The 23042-nt window shown below is 25.7% G+C and overlaps 2 protein-coding genes across 9 annotated transcripts in view; one reads left to right on the forward strand and one right to left on the reverse strand.

The window, feature by feature from the left end:
* LOC114129135 (Kv channel-interacting protein 1-like) overlaps positions 1 to 23042 on the reverse strand; it is a 390998-nt gene that overhangs the window by 101584 nt on the left and 266372 nt on the right. The gene's annotated exons all lie outside the window — the stretch shown is intronic.
* LOC126548847 (cuticle protein 7-like) lies at positions 19545 to 20418 on the forward strand. The gene is made up of 2 exons (XM_050200884.1): positions 19545 to 19686; positions 19789 to 20418. The coding sequence occupies exons 1-2, from the start codon at positions 19675 to 19677 to the stop codon at positions 20242 to 20244; spliced, it is 468 nt and encodes a 155-aa protein (XP_050056841.1). The 5' UTR covers positions 19545 to 19674; the 3' UTR covers positions 20245 to 20418.

The following is a 23042-nucleotide window of genomic DNA, read 5'->3' on the forward strand; positions in this document are numbered from 1 at the left end:
CTATTATATACATGGCACGTATATTATATTTGTGTGTGTGTGTGTAATACGCTCGCTTACGGGAGAAGAGGAGTAAATATTGCAAGTATGAAAGAATATATAAAAGTGCAATGAGATGAAAAATACAAAGCATTTAAGGGATATAATAGGCAATTCATGCGCACATCTGTCAGTACATTATATGATACGTCCTAAGGGTCGTGTTGTATACCGTTTTTGTTGTTATTATTATTATACGTTAATCTTACCAACCGTAAAATTGAAAGTAAGGCGAAAGTCTAATCCAGTGTAATAGGTCAACCATAGGAGCCCCAAAATCGTAATGATATACTCGACCGCGGTGTATTTTAACGTAACGAGATAAATAAATTATAGGGAGTGAGTGAGTTAAAGGGAGAGAGATGATAAGTCATCGTCATCGTGTCTTCATGCGGAATAATGATATTTATATTGTTTTTCTCGTACCACGTAGTATATTAATATACATTCATCGTTTGATCGGTTATGCGCACAAGTGTAACGTACCGAGTACGATTATTGTACACCCCGGTAAACTGGCTGTGACTGGAAATGTTTAAAATTACGAAACGTTTACAACGTCAGTTATGTAGATTTTATTGTTCCGAAATATTAATGAAACCCATAAAACGCACAGCTCGCCGAAAACATACATTATAATAATATTAAAAAGTTACTATACGTTATACAGCCACAGCCCCTCGCGGACGCATAATCCAGTAACGAAAGTCTCGTGCATGTGTAAAGTATGGTTGCTACGAAATATTAACGAATTGATAACGGCACTCATTTACGTTATTTCGTTTTTTAATACTCAACAGAAATAAAGACATTGTATAAAACAAAAACTTAATTCTTTAAATGTCAACAAGTCACTTCTTAATCGTTGGTATGAAAAAAACAATGACGTTCGGTAGAAGTATAAAATGTGATACTCGCGAAACACGTATAACATATCGCTATAAAATAATCATGATAGTTATTAACTCGTCTTACTCTTGGAATTTTTAATAGAATATCACTGCAATATTTGTATATTATGTGACTACTATAAATTCATCCAAGTAGATTCTCATGCAAAAAGCGACGACGATATACCTACAAGAAAATTATACTAATTTAAATTGATCAAGGGTGTGATAGCATCATTCCCGTTACTTAAAAATATTAAATCAACGCCGAACAGTCCAGTTAAAAGAAAACACAAATTCGATCATATCATAATAATAACTTTTACACCTTTATTACTACATATTGTAATGTATTCAAATATTCGTAGTTTCAAATAATACTTAATGATAATAAACAGAGTATAATATAATTTTGTAGCTTACAATTTTATATTTAAGTGAAGTATAAACTTATGTAAGTCGTAATCATAGATATTTTCTAATTACACATATGTATAAATTAACCGGATAAAATGATAACCTCAGCAGATAGTTTAAATCGTAATAAAAATGTATTCTTGAATTTTATTATTTAGATAATAGAAAACAATACAATAAATACAGAAACTCTAAAATATATTTAAACTTATAATATGCATATTATAATAATAATGTGGACATATTAACTGATAAAGTAGGTATATTAGAATATTGTGTTAAAATATAAGAACTAAAGGTTCGAAACGATTTGAATCAATCACGCGGTCACCAACACCCTAACGTTGAGTGGTTCATTTTTTCAGACATTTCCCGTATGTAATTGTCTAGGGGGTTCCAAAGAATATTATTATTGTTGTTTATTTCAAGTACCCGTGTATATAATAAGTAATAACAGTTTAGACAAATACGCTACCTTGGTAATAACCATCGGTATAACACCTTTCTAACAACCCTCAGAAATTCTTATTCCAGCAGAGCGCGGTTCGTCGGCGAATTATTCATCCGTCGTTTTCTATTTCCGGTACCCGCAAAAACTGTGTGTATAATATACTTCAGTCGGTATGGAAATTTAATGTATTTTTTCCTTTTCTTTCATAATACACATATGCAACGTTTTCGTTTAACCTCAAATACTGCGATTTCCAATTCATCGAATCACAAATCCAAACACGTGTCATCGTATCTCCGACACGTACGCGCCTAATACGCGTAAACTTTTATTCGTCGTCGATCCTCTTGACAGTACGGAAGTCTACGACCGGAAACGACCGGTATCACCAGAAAAACGGAAGTATAGTATATAATGTATACTGTACTGTTGACAATATCATGTCACCCTTCGTCCGAACTCGTTAATGCCTATATTATGTTTGCATCATACGAAGAGCTATAATAATGGTCATCAAATAGCGTGTGTTTCACTTTTCGAGAAAATATAGTTATACTATTCTATAGTACGTTATTTGAAGTATTATACACATTGTTAAACCATATTACTTAAAAATTGTATCGAAGAAAAATGTATAAACATTTGTTACATATTGAACTGTAGTAGTTATGAATAGACAACTCAAATAACGTGTAGAGCAATACAATATACATGTTATAAAGCTTAATTTCAAAGTGATTTATTATTACAATCTAAAAACGATTCATAACCGAGCTATTATTTTTTTCGTGTTTTCTGACTTTTTGAAAAAATATAAAACACATTTTTTAAATTTATGAATATTACTTTTAGTATTATATTACTTTTCTCTCTTTTATGTTAATAATAAATAAAAAAAATGATACATTAGAATTGTTTATTTTAAGACTTTGAGTGATTTAAATCTTTATTGAAGATAATAATTTATATTTGTAGGTCTAACATAATATCTAATAATATTATTTAAAGGCACGATTTATCTAGATTTTATTTTGTTTAGTACATTTACTAACTACCTATATTTTACAAATTAATAATTTATGGAGGTACGTATTTTAATATGTAAACATCAATATAGGTACTCAAAATGTTGGTAATTCAATTATTGTAATATAAAAGGTTCACTCAAACATTCACCGTATATTCATTTTATCTGTTAGATATAACCATTCGTATGTTAACTTTAGGTATACATTTCAAATGCTAAATTTCACTTTATGTTAAGCCGTTACCGTTGGGCCACATCAATCGTATATATTTTACAGGTCGTGTGCCTATCTAGCCGCATAATATCGGTTAAAGTGTACATTTCTGAACACACATTACCTTGGGACATTGTTGATGCTCCGAATGGTTTTTCTTATTCATACATTCCCCAATGGTTAAATGAAATGCCCTTTTTTATCTTTTTTATCGTACCACTCTTCAATATCATCCTTGCAAATTGTGTAAGTGGGTCGGACCATCCTAGTGAAATAATAATGTATTCAAAAACTATAGAGTACGTACTCAAGCACTAAGTAAAAAATATAATCATAACATAATAATAATTGTAAAATTGTATTAACTTTAAATTATCGAAAACAAAAAAATAATCGATGTGTGTAATATACCATCATTGAAAAAAATAAATAAATAATGGCAAAAAAAATATTTAATAGAAATTAGAAATATTTTATTATAATTAATGATTACAGAAACAAAACAAATAAATCAGTGATGTTATTAAAATATTAGTAATTTTAAATCAATATTAAAAGAAATATAAGAAGGATTTTTTATTATATTATTTTACTAACAAGTAGAATATAATATTAGTCTATACTTGAAAATTAGTTATTAGAACATACTGAAATTTAATTTTAATTGATTTTAATAGTAAACTAAACTTACTACTATTGATAAAAATAAAAAAAAAGCTTCAAATAGCAATTTAAAAATATAATCTATAGCATTAAACATATAAGTGGGTTTACAAATGAAAATATTTTGGCAAAGCTTTACTTTTTCTCCTTCGTTTTTTCTTCTATAATTCGTTCCTTCAAAAGATCTTTTTTCCAAACACTTGTCCGTGTCCACTAGTATACGTCATAAATCGCTTTCAAAACATTTCCTTACCACTACTATTTTGCTTCAAAAGAGCAACTTCACTTATTTATTCGTTACATTTCTAGAAACACCTTTCTAGAGATATAATAAAGTTACTTTCAAAAATATTTCTATCTTCCTACATTATGAGACGAGATATAGTTTTAATGTAAATTAAATTATAATATTTTTGATTTATTTGTTGTTGATAATTTGAAAAATCAAAAACTTTTATATTGATATTCCCTCACAAATATATTTCGAATTGTATTATTATGTTCTTCATTATTGCCTACTATTATGCGTTAGGTTAGTAATGCCATACTATCTATAGATTTAAAACAAGATCAAAACCAGTTGATTAGATTCGGTCATTTGAGATTGGTCATTTACATGCACGTCATGCATTCGTCTGGATGTGTTCACAGATCATTATTATAGGTAAAATATTATAACGAATAACGTCATACAAAATATCAGTAGGTATAAAAAATTAAAACTATAACATTTTGTTTTGAGGTACCTAGTGACTAGTGATTTCAATTATTATTAAGTATAAATAATCGTTTTGACAAAAGGTACTTAAAAATATGACATATTAATAATAAAAGTAATTGTGGGTCTAAATATATTAAGACGTACCTATTATATATGATATGACATTATTAAAATATTGACGATTAAATGTAAGATAATAACATAATTAAAAACAAATTATAAAACACATAATATGTACGCATACACACAGGGTATAATTTTCACGGTATGTTATGTCTTAAGTATGATACTTATTTGTTATATATTATTGTAAAAATAAATAGTGCGTCAACACAATTTTAAGTTAAAACAATATAAACTATATTTTAAGTTTTCTTTCGAAGATAACATATTAAAAATGTCAAGAAATTTGTACAATGTACACATTGCAAATGCAAGAATATTATGTTTCATATACCTTACTATTAAAAAATATTGTTGTTTAAAAACTCGAAACATCAGTGTATTGTATGTTTACAAATAATAATGTACAGCTAAAAACATACATATTTATAAAATGCTTCAAAAATACCTATATGCACCATGTAGATAGTTTAAGCTATGTTTAAAGATTAAAATGAAGACAGTGGCATACTATACGTACTTTGACTAGTAAATAATAAATATTAATTTATTAGAAATAATAATAACAATTATTATTAGTATGAATTGTTAGTTTATAAATAAATCTAATATATCAAACATTATTATATTTTTCGTGTATTTTAAGATTTATGATTATTAGAAAATATATACGTATAATCTTGAATTTAGTACGTTTTGTTTTTACTATGCTGAAAAACTAAAAAAATATGATATCTATATTATACTAATAATAAGATTAAATATATATTTTGAATGTATTTCTTCCAAGACAAACTTTGTGTTCCCCGCTGCAGATGACAGTCTTTATATATAGACTTATTATTTTGCTTTTATTAATAGATTTGATGACATTAATGTCAGAAATAAACAATAAAAGAATGTTCAATTACTAAATTTGAAAGAGGAATAGCAAGATTAAATGAAGCTAAAACAGAGAAAACTAATTGGTTAAACAATCTAGAAATACCACTCTAATAAGCAACAAAGTTCCTGGCCCAGTTGTCTTTGAATTTAGGATAGTTTTGTCACATCTTAAAAGTTATTTTGTTATTTTAATTTTAAGTTTAAATTTATCTAATACCTATTTATTGTTTTCATTTCTTACACATTTATCATAGTTTAACGTATCTCTGTCTAACTTATTGTATTTCAACTAAAATTTTATATTTTATAACTAAGCCGATATGTCATATTTAAAATAAAAATAAAAATAAATAGATATGAAATTAAAAAAAAAAAATGTTAATAATTAATTTAAAACATATTTCTGTTTTTACACTCATTGCTGTTTTTTTATATTTACTATATATATATACCTACATATTTGTTTGAACTTCAATCTTTCGTTATTTATCTTATGTATATTTGATAAATTTGTCTTACATATTTTCATCTGTTTTCATGTATATTTTATATCAATAAGTCTATAATTAATCTTAGTCCTTAGCCTCTATAGCATTAACTGAATAATAGTAATGATAATAAAAATAATATAGTAATAAAAAAAATCGGAAATTTACCATGAATGAAATAATATATTTTATCTTTAAGAATGTGCCATCAAACAGTCATTATCTTAATTACCTTAATACCAAACAAAAACTTTACTAAAACACCGACAGGGATGTATTGTGTATTTATAACTAATTCATCAAGGAAGGATAGGTTACATAATTGACATATTTTTTCAATCATCAAAATGGTAAATAATATAAACATATTAAATTCATAAAAGAGACACATTTCCGTAACGCGATAGCTAGTGTGCTAAATAGCATGAATCTTGCCATTTCCGTACAACGTTAGATTTAATGAATCTAATAATATCACCTACACAAAAACTCGACTTGCGCTTTTGAATGTCACAGACTAGATAATATTTGTACTAAAACTCCATTATAAGATACCGAATAATAGAGAGGCAAAGTTTTAGGTTAATATAATACTTTTATACCGATGATTGTTATATGAAAAAAAAAATACAACCAAAATTACATTATTGAATCAGTAAGAAAGAACCTATTCAGATAGAACTACACATTTTGATCGCTCTTTTATATGTCGAGGAAAAAATTGTTTCTTTGGAAAATAATATTATCATCGCTGGAAACGTTTTACAGTAGAATAATATTTTTTACAACTAAAAATAAAGTGGAATACGTTATGAACCCTATTCTTGAAGTTATAGTTACATAAAAAAACCTTTAGAAGGCAATTTTAGTTGAACGCGTTCATATCTCAAATCTTGTTAATCTTTGAATACATGCTTTTAAAAACACTTCACTTCGTATTTTTGATGGTGCTCCTTGACATGTAATAAATCTAAAATTACTAAATGGCATAGAAAACGTAAAAACGACATTTACATCATAAACGAATTAAACGCAAATGAAGTAAAGAATGACCGTAAAAATATACATATGTATAATAAGAAAATTAACTTGATACGGTCTTAAAATACATAGAAATGAATCGCAGAATTCTGCTAATATCTCAACTGCAATGTGATTAATTTTTTTTTTAAATTAATGAAAAGTTAGGTTGACAATTCGCCAGAATATATATATAATAATGTAAAATATATTCATGCACCAACTCAAACTGTTATAATGGTTGACCCTTATATTAACGTGGAATAAGCAGATGAAGATGATTACAAAGTTGAGTTCATTAAACATAGATGTTATCCTAAAACGTGAGGAAATGTGATTTTGCTTTTAGTTTATTACGACAAATATACCTGTCCAATAATTTAAACACTACACGTAGAACTTTAAATACATTTAATAATATATTTAAATTAAATTCTTGTAAGAGATACTATAAAATATAGAAATATATACACTATACAGTTATATTATAATTGAGATTTTTTATTTACTTAATTTGTAATTGATAAAATTACTTTATAAGTTTTGATTAAATGTGAATGTACATTGCGAGGGTACAACTTATAACTGTTGAAATAGAATACGTTTTATAAATTAATATTTTATGTTTAAATCAGCACGATAGTAATATATTTTGTAAGTACTCTTAAGTCAAAATATATCTAAAAACCAATCTCGATGTTTAGTGCTTATACATTTGAGATAAAACAACGATATATTATATTATATATAATATTATTAAATATGTTATAATCATAATATTATATTCGAGCTGTTTTTATTCATCATATAGTTGATGTATCAATATATATTTTATAATATATTATTAATAAACTGAATTGCGGATCTCAGTAGCATCGTGATATTGGTATGACAGTGTCAAATCCATTGAGTGCTTATCACAAAAACGTAACTTATCCATGATTTACAACAACGAAATTCATCACCGGAAAATTCTTTCTCGGCATGACTAACGTAAACCTTCCATATAGTATTATTTTTTTGGAAAAATAAATAGTGTTTAAAACAAGTAGGTATATCAATAATTACTCACCTTTCTTTTTGCTCCCAAACATCATATTTTGGCCGCGATTATGGAAAACCCAATTCTTCTCAAGACCGCCAATCCCACATATTTGATCCTTTCGTTCGAATATACATATTCACCGAAATTTTGTACACATCACTTGTGAATCAAACCCTATAAAACCGTAAGAAAGTTATTGGACCGGGATTTCAACCACCCGAGAATGAGACCTTTCTAGATACAGTTTCGTTGTACAGGTTTGACGCACAATGTATATTCTATATGCGTAGAGTGATTAAACAAGCAACCTAACCCATTCTTATTTAATAATTTATTTTATCAAAATACTAATGTTTGGAATTTTTAAGTATATTTACTTAAGGACACTATTTTCAAATACCTCAGTATCTAAATTCCTAATACCATTTAAGAACTAATGAATACACTTTAATGATGCAATTTTATATTTAATGAAAATCTAAATTTAAATTTTTTATAGGTACAAATAAAAGCCATTTTTTTAATAATTTATAGTAAAAAAAGATTTTTCTTTGAGAAAAAAAGAAGTTCTGATTGTTACATATTATAAATTACATACAAAACAAAGTATTTATTAAAATATGGTTCCTAAATATATTTTTGAACATTTTTAAATCCAAAAAATTTTAAATTTGAATATATATACATGAAAAAGTGAAAATTAAGGGTTTAATTCTTGGTTAATCCTGTGTATAAATAAACAAAACAGTGTTTACTTATTTTTTCCATCATAGGATTTAAAAAAATAAAAATAATGTTTATATATATATATACTTGGGACAGTTTCAATAGATTTTAGATTACCCTCTACTCGTTTGACACAAAACCAGATTTTCCGCTTTAGAAAACGTGCCAATAATCCATATGATTGCTAAAAAATAATACAGAAATATATTTTTTTTCTAACGTAAGTTTTATAGGCAATCGGGTCCAGTATAAGATAAGTTAAATGTACATTATAAAAGGTTTTTGGTAAAATATCCATAAATTGGTGACCCCGGTACATCGCAACATTGAACGTGTATTTTCTATACTAAGAAAGAAATCTTAATATATTATCGCGCTTACTCGTACAATCAATTTCTACTCTGTTGATTTCCCAAACATGCCTTGTACGTTATTTGTAGTTTATACAAATATCTGTACATTAGCCAATAAAATATTTTTGATAATTTATATTTGATTCACTATGAGGCATGCGAGGCATAATCACAGTTTCTAATAACACACAAAATGAGCACGGTTTATTATTTTTCTAATGTCTATTGTTCTATGGTTCACAACGGTCGTACACGTGTGCAATATAAGTACTTATTATATTTTTTAAGGGTATCCTTTTAAATTAATTAGTAAGGTTTATGAAAACTTCACTATTCTAATAGTAGAGGAACCTATAATTTGAAACAAAGTCAAGGAACATATTTTATACTAACATTTTAAATTTCAGCAAACTACTAATAAATATACTGTTTAATATTTCAGTAAATTAGTTATGCAATAATTAAAGAAGAAGAAATGTTGAACATTACAACGTTTCCTGCGTTGAAGAATACCTTTTGATAATGAACAAACGTCAACGGTACATTTAAAATTTTAAAATATTAAAAGAACATTAGGCTCAAGTCTCTGTAGAAAACGTGAAACTTTTAAAATACATTAAAACCAAAAGGGTTTTTATTTTGGTATAACTAGGATGTAATAATCTCTTGGGAGTATTATACGAATAAACCAGGTATATTTCAACAACTTTTTCTTTCTCTCTACATAATATAAAGGTTGTATGAAATACAAATTATCATTAGTTAACAATGGTACCTATTCAGTGTAACCCCTACATTTTCAGTAAACCTCGTTGAAAAAACCAAAAAATGTCCAATATTGAGACGTTATGAATTATATGATGTTTGTAAAAATTGAAAACTTTGAAAACAATTTCTATAAAACGTGCATAATAGACTTATGATTATAAATAATCTTTTTTTCAAGTTCTTAAGAGGTACAAAATATAATATGGAATTTAATTTTATTAATATTCTAAAAATATTATATTTATACTACTACTTTTGTTAGATAAAATTATTAATGAATACATCAAATCTTTTTGTAATAGGCATTTTTAAACAAATATTAATCAATATAATGTTAATCAAAAACACAAACTTTTTTTTTTTTTTTGGTAGTCATTCGAACAATGAACTATATTATATTAAAATTAGCGTTAAAATAAAAATGCGGTAAAAAGGTTTTCAAATATAAAAATTAGTATTTTACATGAATATAAATCTAACGTTCGAAGTTACCAGCCATTAATAAACAATAAATATAATATGCTGACTTGAGTTTTATTTATATTGATCAATTATTTTTTAAATTATATCATATTATTTTATTTCAATATTTTTTCTAATTTTCAGATTTTCATATTTTAAAAATATGAAAGTGCACTAAAAACATATTCAAGAACACTTGAGTTTTTTTAAATACTATTAATACTACAGTTCAAAAGATAATAATGTAAGTTATTAAAATCTACCATAATATAAATATTTTATGTGTGTTTCAATTATTTTAAATCCGTCTTAGTTGAATATTAAAATGTAATTTAAATTCCTTTAAATTCTTAAAAGCACCTAAATGTTATTAATATTTATTAAAAAAAAAAATATAGTAATAATAATAACGTAAACACACAAATTATAAATACATCAGACTATCAGAGCCAAACACAAATTTTAAGAACTATTAAAAAAAAAATTTTAAATTAAATTCAGAAATAGATACTCGTGTTTGTATATAAAAATGCATAAGGTACGTATTTAGGTAGATACTCCCTTCTAACTATTTTATTATCATTACACTTCGATCTCGATGATTTTTTTTTTATAATTATTTCGAGAAAGCTTTATAAATTTAAGAAGACATAATCAGTACAGATTTTAAAAGATTAATGTTTAGTGAAAAATGAATGAAAAAAACAAATTACCCATACTAAGAAACCAATTATCAACTGATAATACGATATTATACCATGCAAAAAATTCTAACGCGTTATTTATAAACGTGTTTTAACGAGATATTATTACGTCGTAAAAACGTTGCACTATTCCGCAGAATGACGGTTTTATATATATTTATATATATATAATATGTAATAAATGTATAAATCATTTGTGATCTATGGGAAAGTGGTTTTTAGGTATTAATTGTGTGATTATCGTTAAAGTTTACCTAGTGATGACGGTACGACAGTTGCATCGGAGGCACGTGTGCCGCTGTGAACAATAATTGTGTGACCAACATTTTAGGAGACTTCGTTGTTTTGTTTGTTTGTTTGTCTGTTTGTTTTTTTTTTTTTACTTAATATTTTAATGGAAAACAACGTTGTATTGAGGATGGTCAGGGGAATAAAGATATATGAAAAATAACTTTAAAAAGAATACGTATATTATAAATTTTTAGTATTATGCGTGTATCGAAAAAAAAATGTACTAAACACGTGCGGCAGGGATTTCGGCAAAACGATTAGTTAACGAGAAAAAAAAATTGGCATTTCGAACGATACGAATAAAAAAAAAGACGAACTGAATACGTCACGGCCGCGATGTAAGCTCGATGCACGAGGATCGGCCGGTGTGCGTCCAAAACGACGGGATGCGAGCGCGCAAACTGGCTGGACTTAGGCGTCGTCGACGACGAGCTTGTCCCGTTCGGCTCGACGGTGACGGGCGATGACGGCCGTGACCGAACCCCGGCGGTACGCCACGAACGCCCCCGCGAGTGTGTGTGTACGTTACACAGCCGCCGCCGACGTCGTCTAACCGCGGTTCACGCCGCGCTGTGTATGTCGCGCGAGTGTCGTGGACCGTCCTCGGCCTGGTGAAATATGGCACAGAGAGGGCCCTTATCGTGAAATATAATATACGAAACGGTTTGTATAACGTACTCGCAAAAGTCACGTCGATTCCGATATGAGTACCGAAACAACGGCGTAAGAGTACGAGATCGTAGGCCGAAACGGTCGCAAAGCTTCCAAATCGCAAGACGCGTTTGCGTTTTTTATAATACGGAAGCTTTTTTAAATCGGTTTTCACGTTATTGTGTACGTACTTAAGAGCATGACGTCCGAGTAAGTGCTCATAGGTAGTGCCCGTGTATTATTTTGGAGTAGACACACGTCACGATTATTACAATATTGTACGTATGATCTGACCCCGTACTTTTTACGTTCGTCATACCATCGAATTCGCAATAACGCAATAATGACACTAGGAATATTTTGCATTTAAAAGTTCGTTAAAGTACAATCATGTATATAATACATTTCTACACTCGGATAGAAACTACGATATAGTATATTAGTATCATCAATACAACTGTGAGCGGCGACAAAAATCGACATCGGCAAGCTTACTTTAAGCCATATCAATGTAATATGTACAAGTCTCAATAGCCCGATATTTGCATAAAGAAAAACTGAACAAATAAACAATTAGATTTTGTTAGCTTATTTTATTTTTATCTAATCGTCCATTAATGTTATTAATTTAACAACAATAGTTTTTTCTTGTTTATGGATATTAAAAATTATTATATTTTATTAAATATTTATACATTTTTTAGTCGTTAATTTATTTATTTTTTCGTATTAAATTATAAATCCAGAATATTATCCAAAGCTGAAATTATTACTTAATTTATTGGTGTTTGGAAATTGTTATAAAGATTTTTATTTAAATTATTTACAGGCTTATTACTACAACCTTTAAAACAATATTATTTACTATTAATTTTCCACATCCAGTTTTTTTTTAAATATAGTATTATTTAATAAAACTGTTTTTTTTTCTCTACATTTTGTACAACTTAGTCGCGGCTTCAATAAATTAAAAATAACAATTAAGCATTTTAATTTACTCAATTTCATGATATATAAAAAAAAAAAAACCAAATAAATGATAAAATTAATAAAATAAAATGAAAATTGTATAATCATTTTAAGTTTCCTTAAAATAATACTCCATGTCAAAGATTTTGTGAAAGTTCAATTTAAATCTTACTATTACATGTATTTAAATAATTATTTGTTCTTTATTTACTTATTTGATTTGATTTAATTGTAAATTAATTAAATGTTTTTTTATTAAAAAAAATGGTATATATATATATATATATATATTATATTATATTTACTGTAAGCAACTCCATTATTATTTTTTTTTTTTTTATAGTAATTCTTTTTCTTTTATTCTTTTATTTATCATAAATTCTAGTATAATATTGTATCTATTATATATTTATAAATTTAAACCACTGTATTTTTTCTTCATTACATTGACATGTATTTCAATAATAACTTCTAGTAATTTTATCATGTACGATGCAATAGAACTTAGGTCCACATAAAATAATAATAAATAAATAATACATTTATATTTTTAAGATACTTAAAATCCAATTAAAATTATACCATTCATGTCCATTGTATCTTATAAATTTGTAATTATTTATTTGTTTATTATATAATACGATATTTGAAAATCATTTTATTCTACAGAATAATCAAAGCTTATATAAAATAGTTATCACTAATTTATAAGCCAAAACTCTTTAAAATTATGTTGAGCACTAGGTACTAGTTAGTCGCATTGAGTGGATCGACCAAATAATTACAGCAATGGTTGCAAATGTATAATACAATTTGCTGAATAAAGAATTGTAACCGTGGTCGTAATTCACATTACAAAGGGAATAATAATTCTCCGAAGCCTAAAGCCAACGTGAGCGGAAATGTTTGTTTTGTATGAAGTCTTTATCTCATTTTGTATATATTGTAAACAAATTGTATATATTATACATCTAATTAGAGTATATTTAATTCCAAAAGATTGAATTTTAATTTATATATATATATATATTTACATTCAGTATTTAGACGTATACAAATACAATAAATTATTATAGTTTATATAGTTTGACTATATTACTCAACTCACCGATTTTCGAGAATGTTTCTTTTTTTCGATCCTTCAACGCCATTGAACTTACGGTTTCATTGAAACTGTATTCGTCTAATTTAAAAATCGAATCAATCTCGGTGTATCATCCCACACTCCTTATCCATGACAAAATAAAGATGGTCGCTCAGTTATAATATTGCATTCAACGTTGAATACAGTACCGTTCATTTATGTTGTATATGTTACATTTTATACGTCATCATATAATTTTTATCACTGTAAATTCTGTAAAGTGAGTAATTCTTGGTCAAATAATATGCAACTTTTATTTTTGAGATTTTCCATTTGTTTTATGTTGTTATTAAATCTTTGAAAGTTCAAAAACTATATGTTTTTACTTACGTCCTTTATTCTTATATTCCTTTATTATATCAATTATAATTGAAAACCAAAAGTTTTCCAAATCACATAAATAATTATAAAAAAATTAAGTATTCATAATAATATCATACACTGAGTAAATATTTAATCGTTAAAAATCAAATCTAGTGAGCCATACTTGGGTGGTTATTTATTTATATATATATATATATATTTTTTATTGACGAAACAAAACGGACATCGGCTGCTATGGCCATTAGACGCAACAATACATTACATAATATACAATATATTACATTAATGAATATATAGATTAAATTACAGAATATTTATATTGTTGTTGTAGAATTCAAAGGTAAAAGTTACTCGACTATTGTTATTATTACGGTCATCTTCTTTGTTATGTGCAAAATTTATATATTGAATCATAATATCGAATTGTTGAGAATTTACTGTTTGAATAGTTAAATATTTATTTTACTTTTAATTTAATTCAATAAATTCTATACCAAGATATATTTATAACAGTAAATATAATCTAATAGTTAAGTTCAAAAGAAAACTAACTGTAAAAATGTACAATAAAATTATTATTTTACCAACTTTGAGCTAAATAGAATCTCTAGAAATTAATTATGGTAAAGAACTTTTTAGGATTTTTTACTTATTAAGTTAATTTATATAATATTACAGACTTAATCCTTATGTTATATTATATAAATTTAAATAAACTTGAACAATTTACACAATTTTATAGGTACTCTTATTTGAAAGTTATAGATAAGATATAACAAAATATAATTTTCAGTTAAGACAATAAAAGCTCAACGAAATGTTAGAAGTTTGAACATATTATATGTACTTTGCATATATTATTCTGTAATTTTTAAAACATAAACCCTGAAGTTAACATGATATTCCTTTTTACTCAATTGTAGTACAAAGAATCTTCAACTTTGCATCGTGGTATTTCAAGGTTTTTAAAAATTGTCAACGTAGATACATAGTACCACGCATTACGAACTTTACTATACTCGTCTAAACATGCATATAAAATATTATAGTACATATTATTATACTTTTTCATATTTTTTAGTAAGGTTTAAGAATAAAAAAAAAAAAACTTAAATAATAATAACCATATCTCGGATTTTAGATGATAAAAACATAAAATAATGATTCAATTATTTAAATTTAAAAGTTAAAATATTTACATACATACATACATAATATTATTATTAACTGTTTATCTATAGCTATAGTATAATAATAATATTATATGATATTTGTTTGACGGAAGTTTCACAAAAACGTATATTTTTCTTTAGTTTATATTATTAGGTATTGTACACAAATAATATTGTTTGAATTGATTGTAATAATGACATAATATTACAAAATATGTAAACTATAATCGTTGGCGTCCCGTTGTCAGTAAGCCTGGGAATTAATGTAGGTTTATTTTTATAACGTTATTTTTATTTTATTAGTCATTATCCAATGTGCCATTTTTCACGGTTGATAATTTCTTATTTTATACAACGTAACAATCACATTTCAAACATTAATTCATATAAAAAAACAGTTTTGAAATAAACATGTTAATAAAAATATATATAGTTATGCTTGAATAAAAAATTATTTGAGTTAAAATATTTTAGTTTATTTCGATGCAATAAAATAATCGAAAAGTTTTTCCTCGTTAATGTAATCGTGTAATTCAAACGACCCTGCGTTTATATTTCCTACTTTTATGCTTATTTCTGACATAATTTTTAAAGTTTTTTTTACTTTTCCCCACTTTGGTCACAATAATTGCAATGGAATAATATTTGTTTGCTTACTTATTCCATTCTAACAAATCCTCTAAATAAACTATACGGTGATATTAATGTAAATACCGAGACAAAACATTGGATTGTATTGTTCTTTTTTTGCGTTTACGAGCATATACTACAATATAATAATTCCAATATTATTTTCTATTAACATTGTTATATATTTAAAAATAACGCATTATATAATATACTGATGAAATGTGCTACAAAAGGTGTGATAACGTATTTGTTTGGCTGCAATTTTAACAAAATTTATGTTTAACTAATGGTGTGAATTAATAGCTTAATTAGCATAGTATACTTATGATCACTTCAAACGTATTAGTACATCTATAACATAGTCAGAAAAAGTGTTCATAGACATTGAAAAAATAAATTAAATCACAAAGTCAATTTAATTAATTATTTTTATTCATTCAATATTCGTAACAATTGATATACAATTATTTAAAACTATGTACGAATTCCGAACAACCATGAATTATATTACAGTTAGTCCCCATTAATTAAATTATATCCATGCACCCTACAATTATTATATTAATCCCTATATTCAGTCAAATGACAGTTAATTTATTACAATGTGCATTTATACACCTTGTTCATATTTTTTCAGACAACCCGATAATAATTGAATCATTTAAACCATTACCGTCGTTAATTATCAAGAGTCCATTATTGTCGGCTGATTATATTAAAATTAAACAGTCATTACAGCTCCGACGGAAGAATATTATTATTAAAATTATTACTTTTTAATAAGAGGTCAATTGAGTTAATACTTAAAAATACCAATTATATGACAATGAAAATAAAAGAGCATTGCATGGTGCGTGGATAAACTTTAGTACTTATGTTTTATAATAATAATAATAATATAATATCTTTCATAAAACAAACTTTCAGTTCTCAGTTCTCAATTTCGGTGAAGGAATAATGTTAAGCTGAGATGGAGAAAGAAAAGAGGGACGATACGGCAAAACTTCAGAACAGATGTTGTTGTTATTAAAAGTTGCACGTGAACAACGACAATCGCGCTGATAAATTTATTCTCCTGACAATACTGCATTCGTTCAAATCCTTCCATGGCCTTTTTAATGTCGTTTTTTATTTTAAAGGGCAAACAGTTAAAATATTTGTCAAAACTAAAAAAAAATACATTGTAATAACTCAATCAATTGAATTAAAAAAAAAAAAACCAACACAACAATATAACAATAATTTCAGTATATTATTTCAAAGTTAAAAAAATTACCTATTATTTTTTTACACACAATTATTGAAAATATTTTGTTTTTTTAATCAATTGCATTTTTAATAACCCTAACGATCTCACAATGAAAACTTTGTTACGAAAAACGATTTATAATATACGATATTACATTATGGATTGTTTTATGAAATATTATAGTTTGATACCTATATAATATAAAATGATCATATTACTCGTCTTTTCAACACATATAATATATATCTACATATATATTATATATATATATACGCATTATTCTCGTACTTATTGAACATGCCATAACCACACTGCACTACAACAGGCTATAATATATCATCCATACACTTTGCATTAACATTAAACTTGCTTAAAAATTGACACAGAAGATGAATATGATATATTTGCGCTATACATACATTTCCTGATAATAAAGCACCTATATAATATAAATAATAATAATATAATATAATATAATTTTATTATAAATTCTAATTACACACTTTGGTTGTCAATAACCTGTTTGTTAATAGGCATGGCTAAGTTATCTAATTGTGTTACATATTATGTTAAATTATTTAGGTAATATAGTAATATTGACATAATTTTGTTATTGCTTTTAAATATTTGGATTTTTTATTTTTACTAGCAGTGACGTTTACCATCGCAAAAAAAAAATATATTAATTGTTTTTTAATTGTAAAAAACTATTACATCACTCAACTTTATTTCTATGGATTATTACTGAGTACATTTCATTTTCATAATTATATTAAATAATTAACCATTTTATTATATAAAATAGATACAAATAACGAATTGATTCACAAAATTAATAATAAGGAGATCGATAAATACAATAAAATTATATACAGGTTTCTCCAAAGTCCAAAAAACTTAATTTAATTTATTTTGTCATATTTAAATTATTTTATTCATTTAAAAATATGAAGGGTTTAGAATCCAATAATTAATACAAAAAAATTATTATATTTTATTACTTAGGTAGTATAATAGATTTCTAGCAGCTTAAAAAAAACACTTTATAGTGAGAGGAAATTTGTTGGTTTTATTAATATTATGATAAATTTAATCATTTTGTTGATAGAGTTAGACCACAAGAGATACAGCTTAAAACTTTTAAGATAGAATTGGGTTACCCAAAAGCTCGTAAAAAGATTTTATCGACATACGTATAGAAGTTGAAAATGTTCAAATCCCTCTTGTGTTAAGTCATAAAGCAAACTGATTAATCTACTCTTGGGTGAGCTTTTAGTAAGCATGGAAGATTTTAAAGACATTTTTTTTAGTATCGTTGAGTGCTAAGAAGAAAAGAAAAACATTCCCTTAGCTTTTATAGTTATATATATATACTGCAATTCAAATTAAAAACTTGTTAATGGTATTACTGACAATTCCTTACTCAAAGAAAAACATTATAACAAATCAAAACCAACTTTAAAAAATAAACTAATAAAAATACAGTAAAAAATAAAGTATCTATTGTAACATTATTAACTTAAGTTTATATAGCGTTCTTTTTAAGACTAATTTATTGAAGGCGATTATTAATGATTTTAAATTTTAATTACATTATTTTACTTTTTTTATCTATTATTTTATTCGATAACAAAATAAATAGTTAAAAATAAATGCACTTAATGATAATCATCACATCAATTACTTTATAAATTTCTTGGACAGATATTTTAACTTTAAAATTCTGAACAGAATGCTAAATGTTTTGATTTTACAGTAATGTGTGTTTTTCCTTATGTCTATAAACACCATAAAATTCTCAAAATAATATTTCAACTTGAAAACTGAATACCAGGTTTCTTATAGTTTGTTATTATTGGAGTTTAAAAAAAAATCAAAAATCGTCGCAATTAATTTTATTAAAATTATTTTATAGTTAAAAATTTATAAAAACTATGAATTTATTCACAAAAAGATTAAAATCAATTTAAGTATTTTATTGAACTTGATCTATATTTTAACTGTTTAATCACTATGTAATATTAATGAAAATTGTTTCACAGGCGTCAACGCCCCAAACCGGTTTATGTTCGATAATACAAAATAGTAACTGCTTGTAAAAATTTAACGTATGATGAAGTATACATTTGGAAGGGAAACTTTGATACAATTTTAGTATAAATACCACGTCTCTAGCTTCTTTAATCACCAATTATTCTCTATACACAGTCGTCGAATAATTTGACACAAAACCTATAACAACACTAAAATGGCCGCTAAGGTAAGTCAAAATAATGTGAAATTAAACACATTTTAAACGATAATAAAAAAAACTATTTGAAGCAGTGATAATAATTTTTTTTTTAAATGTAATTTTTTACAGTTCATCATCTTCGCCGCTTGCGTGGCTACCGCTCTCGCCCAATACTCCACCCCGGCTTACAAACCAGCTTACTCTGCACCCGCTTACTCCGCACCAAAGGCCTACGCCCCAGAGCCCACATACGCACCAACACCCTACAACTTCGAATACAGCGTAAACGACCCACACACCTACGATGTGCACAGCCAATCCGAATACAGCGACGGAAACGGTTACGTCAAAGGTACCTACAGCCTCGTCGAAGCCGACGGATCCATCCGTACCGTCGAATACACCGCTGACGACTACAACGGTTTCAACGCCGTCGTCAAGAACGAAGGTGGATACAAAGCTCCATCATACTCCGCACCAGCCTACAAGCCAGCTTACTCCGCCCCAGCATACTCTGCACCAGCTTACTCCGCACCAGCATACTCAGCACCGGCCTACAAACCAGCTTACAAACCAGCATACTAATTTATTTAGTCGTGTTTAAACCAACTCTCTTCTTCACCTTTTTTCTTTGTGCCATCGCGATCATATTGAACCGTGGTTTCAAACTCATACCATGTCGTATTAATATGAAAATTAGTTGATACGACTTATGTATTTATTCTGTAAATAAATATAACGATGTATATTTATTGAACATTTCTGTTTTTGTTTTGTTATCTTACCCCTCCCTCGAGTCCTACTAGTATACGAACTCAATGTTTAAAAAACACGTAATTGTTTATAGTCAAATATATTTTATAATATATTTTTGCATGATAAATCACTTTTCGAAGAGAAACGTGCAATTTAAACTTAGAAATTCAAATGACGATAAATTTGGTGATTGTAGTTCTCTCAAGGTAATTCAAGAAAGATTTAGTGTAAAGCTTTGATGTTTTTCTATATGTACACTATTATAATATCTATTTATTATGAACCATTAATAATAATTAGGCTATTTTAAAGTTATTTGTACCATACAAAAAGAACCATGTGAATATGTGATTGAATATTGGTAAACACGTAATCATCAGTACAAAATAACGAGATATCGTATTATTTTTTATTCTGAATATTTATTATTAATTGTTTATCTTCACTATTAATATTACATTCTTGCTATTATAAATATACGTAAATACTATGAAAAGATACAAATAAAATATATTACTTACAATTATTGCTTGTTACATAAATAAGCACTTATTTTTACTAGTATACATTTTATTGAATTTTCTTTTATCAATGTTTTAATTTAATTTATCTTAACTTAATTATTATATTTATTCAAAATGTATATGTATATAATAAGAACCCATCTCACTATTCTATATTATATTTATATAGCCATATCTTAAGTACATATTATTATTTGTATATAATAAATTAAAATTTTACAAAATGTATACACTATAAATAGGCAAAATAATGCTTTTATCTAATACTTCAGGGGTAGCAACCTATGCTTGGTGCATTATATAGGTCAAAAGTAAGAAGTTTCTAGCAGTTCCTAAAATAATTGGGAAAATCCACAAAAAAAGTGACGAGAAAACGGAATTATTACGCAGAACCAGTTTTTGACAAAATTGATATTTTTGTTTAGTTGTAACTTGTAACTCAAAAAAAAATATTATGACTTCTTTGAGCTATATTTTATAGACAACTGAAATTTTGGTTTTTCTTAGTATTTTTCAAATGTCGATAGAAAAATTTTAAACTTGAACACTAAATACCACGTTTCTTATAAATTGTTATAACTGCAGTTTGAAAAAAAAATCAAAAATTATTAGTCACAATTATTTTTTATATGCCTTTGAATTTTAAATTTTTACAAAATTGCGTAACGATAACGATTTCTTCTCAATTTTTTTTAAAATATATATGTTATTATTCAATAATTATAAGTGTCATAGATAATTTAAACCTGCAACAATTATTTAGATTGGAATTTTCTTTAAAATAGATCACTTATTTTAAGGCTATTTATAGGTATTTGAAACATTCATTTTTTGTTTATTTTTTTTTTTATAAATGCCGATAAAATATTTTGGAAAAGTCAAAAAACTTGTTCATTTAATACAAAGTTCCTCATTAATTATATATTATCACTTTTATAGTGATTCAAAAATTTTAAAAATACATAGGAACAATTTTTTTTTAGGTTTTGAAGTTTAAGAATAAATCATGTATGAATATTTGCAAATTGTTTTGTAATTAAAAATGTATATGTAAAAAATGTTGTATAAGTAGCTATGAATTGAAAACTTAATTCAAGAGTTTCTATAAGTTAAATCGTAATACTATGATCAATATTTATCAAACTTATGACAAAAAATATATATTTTAATTACATTTGATCATGTATTTGTATAACGCATAAACTAATACTTTTTTCTAACCAAAACGTGTAACTACCTCTGAAAATAGCTTCTTTTTGTTATTTACTATATAAGATTGTATGAGTATTATTTCTAAAATGTTTCAATAGGAAAATAGCAATGTACATTTAAAAATAATAAAATATTTTATACATATTTTCTATATAATTTATGCTTTATACTAAATAATTAAACAGTGAAAAAATTAATTAATTTTAATATTTTTTTATTTAGTTAATTAAATTTTTTTAATAATAATCTAAATCATCATTAGGTATAATAAAATTGTTTATTTCACATTTCTTATACATTTATATAAATCGTATAAGATAAATCATAATTTTTAATTAAAAAAAAAAATTATTTTTAATAAAAATATTAATAAATCGTAATTATTTTAATTATTTAATTTAAATTGAATAAATACTTGCATAAATCATTTTTAGTTTTTAAATTCCATTTATATTTATAGACGTAAAAGAAACAGAAATACAAAGAAAACATAATTTCTTTGATTTATGTAATTTTATTTTAATAAAATAAAATGTTAAGTAAATGAAAAGTAGGTAAACAAATTATTAAGACATTTTTACTTGGTTTCACTAAAAATAAAAACATAATAAATGTTGCTACACGTTTTTTATTTGTTTTTATTCATAAAAATAATGAAATTTGCCAAATATTTTTTACGCTGTGATAAGTCCTATATACCTGTAGCTATTGTTTTTTATTTTAATATATTATATTTTTATGTAAACGTTAACTATTGTTCTTTTAGATAATTTATCTGATTCACAAGAAAAATATGGTAGAAATAAAAAGTGAATTTTCGAATTTTTTTTTAAACTGTAATTCTTACTTAAAATGTGTCAGTGACTTTTTAATTTAAACTTAATAAATTAG

This window comes from Aphis gossypii, chromosome 1 (genome assembly GCF_020184175.1).
Source record: "Aphis gossypii isolate Hap1 chromosome 1, ASM2018417v2, whole genome shotgun sequence".
Classification (NCBI taxonomy): Eukaryota; Metazoa; Arthropoda; class Insecta; order Hemiptera; family Aphididae; genus Aphis; species Aphis gossypii.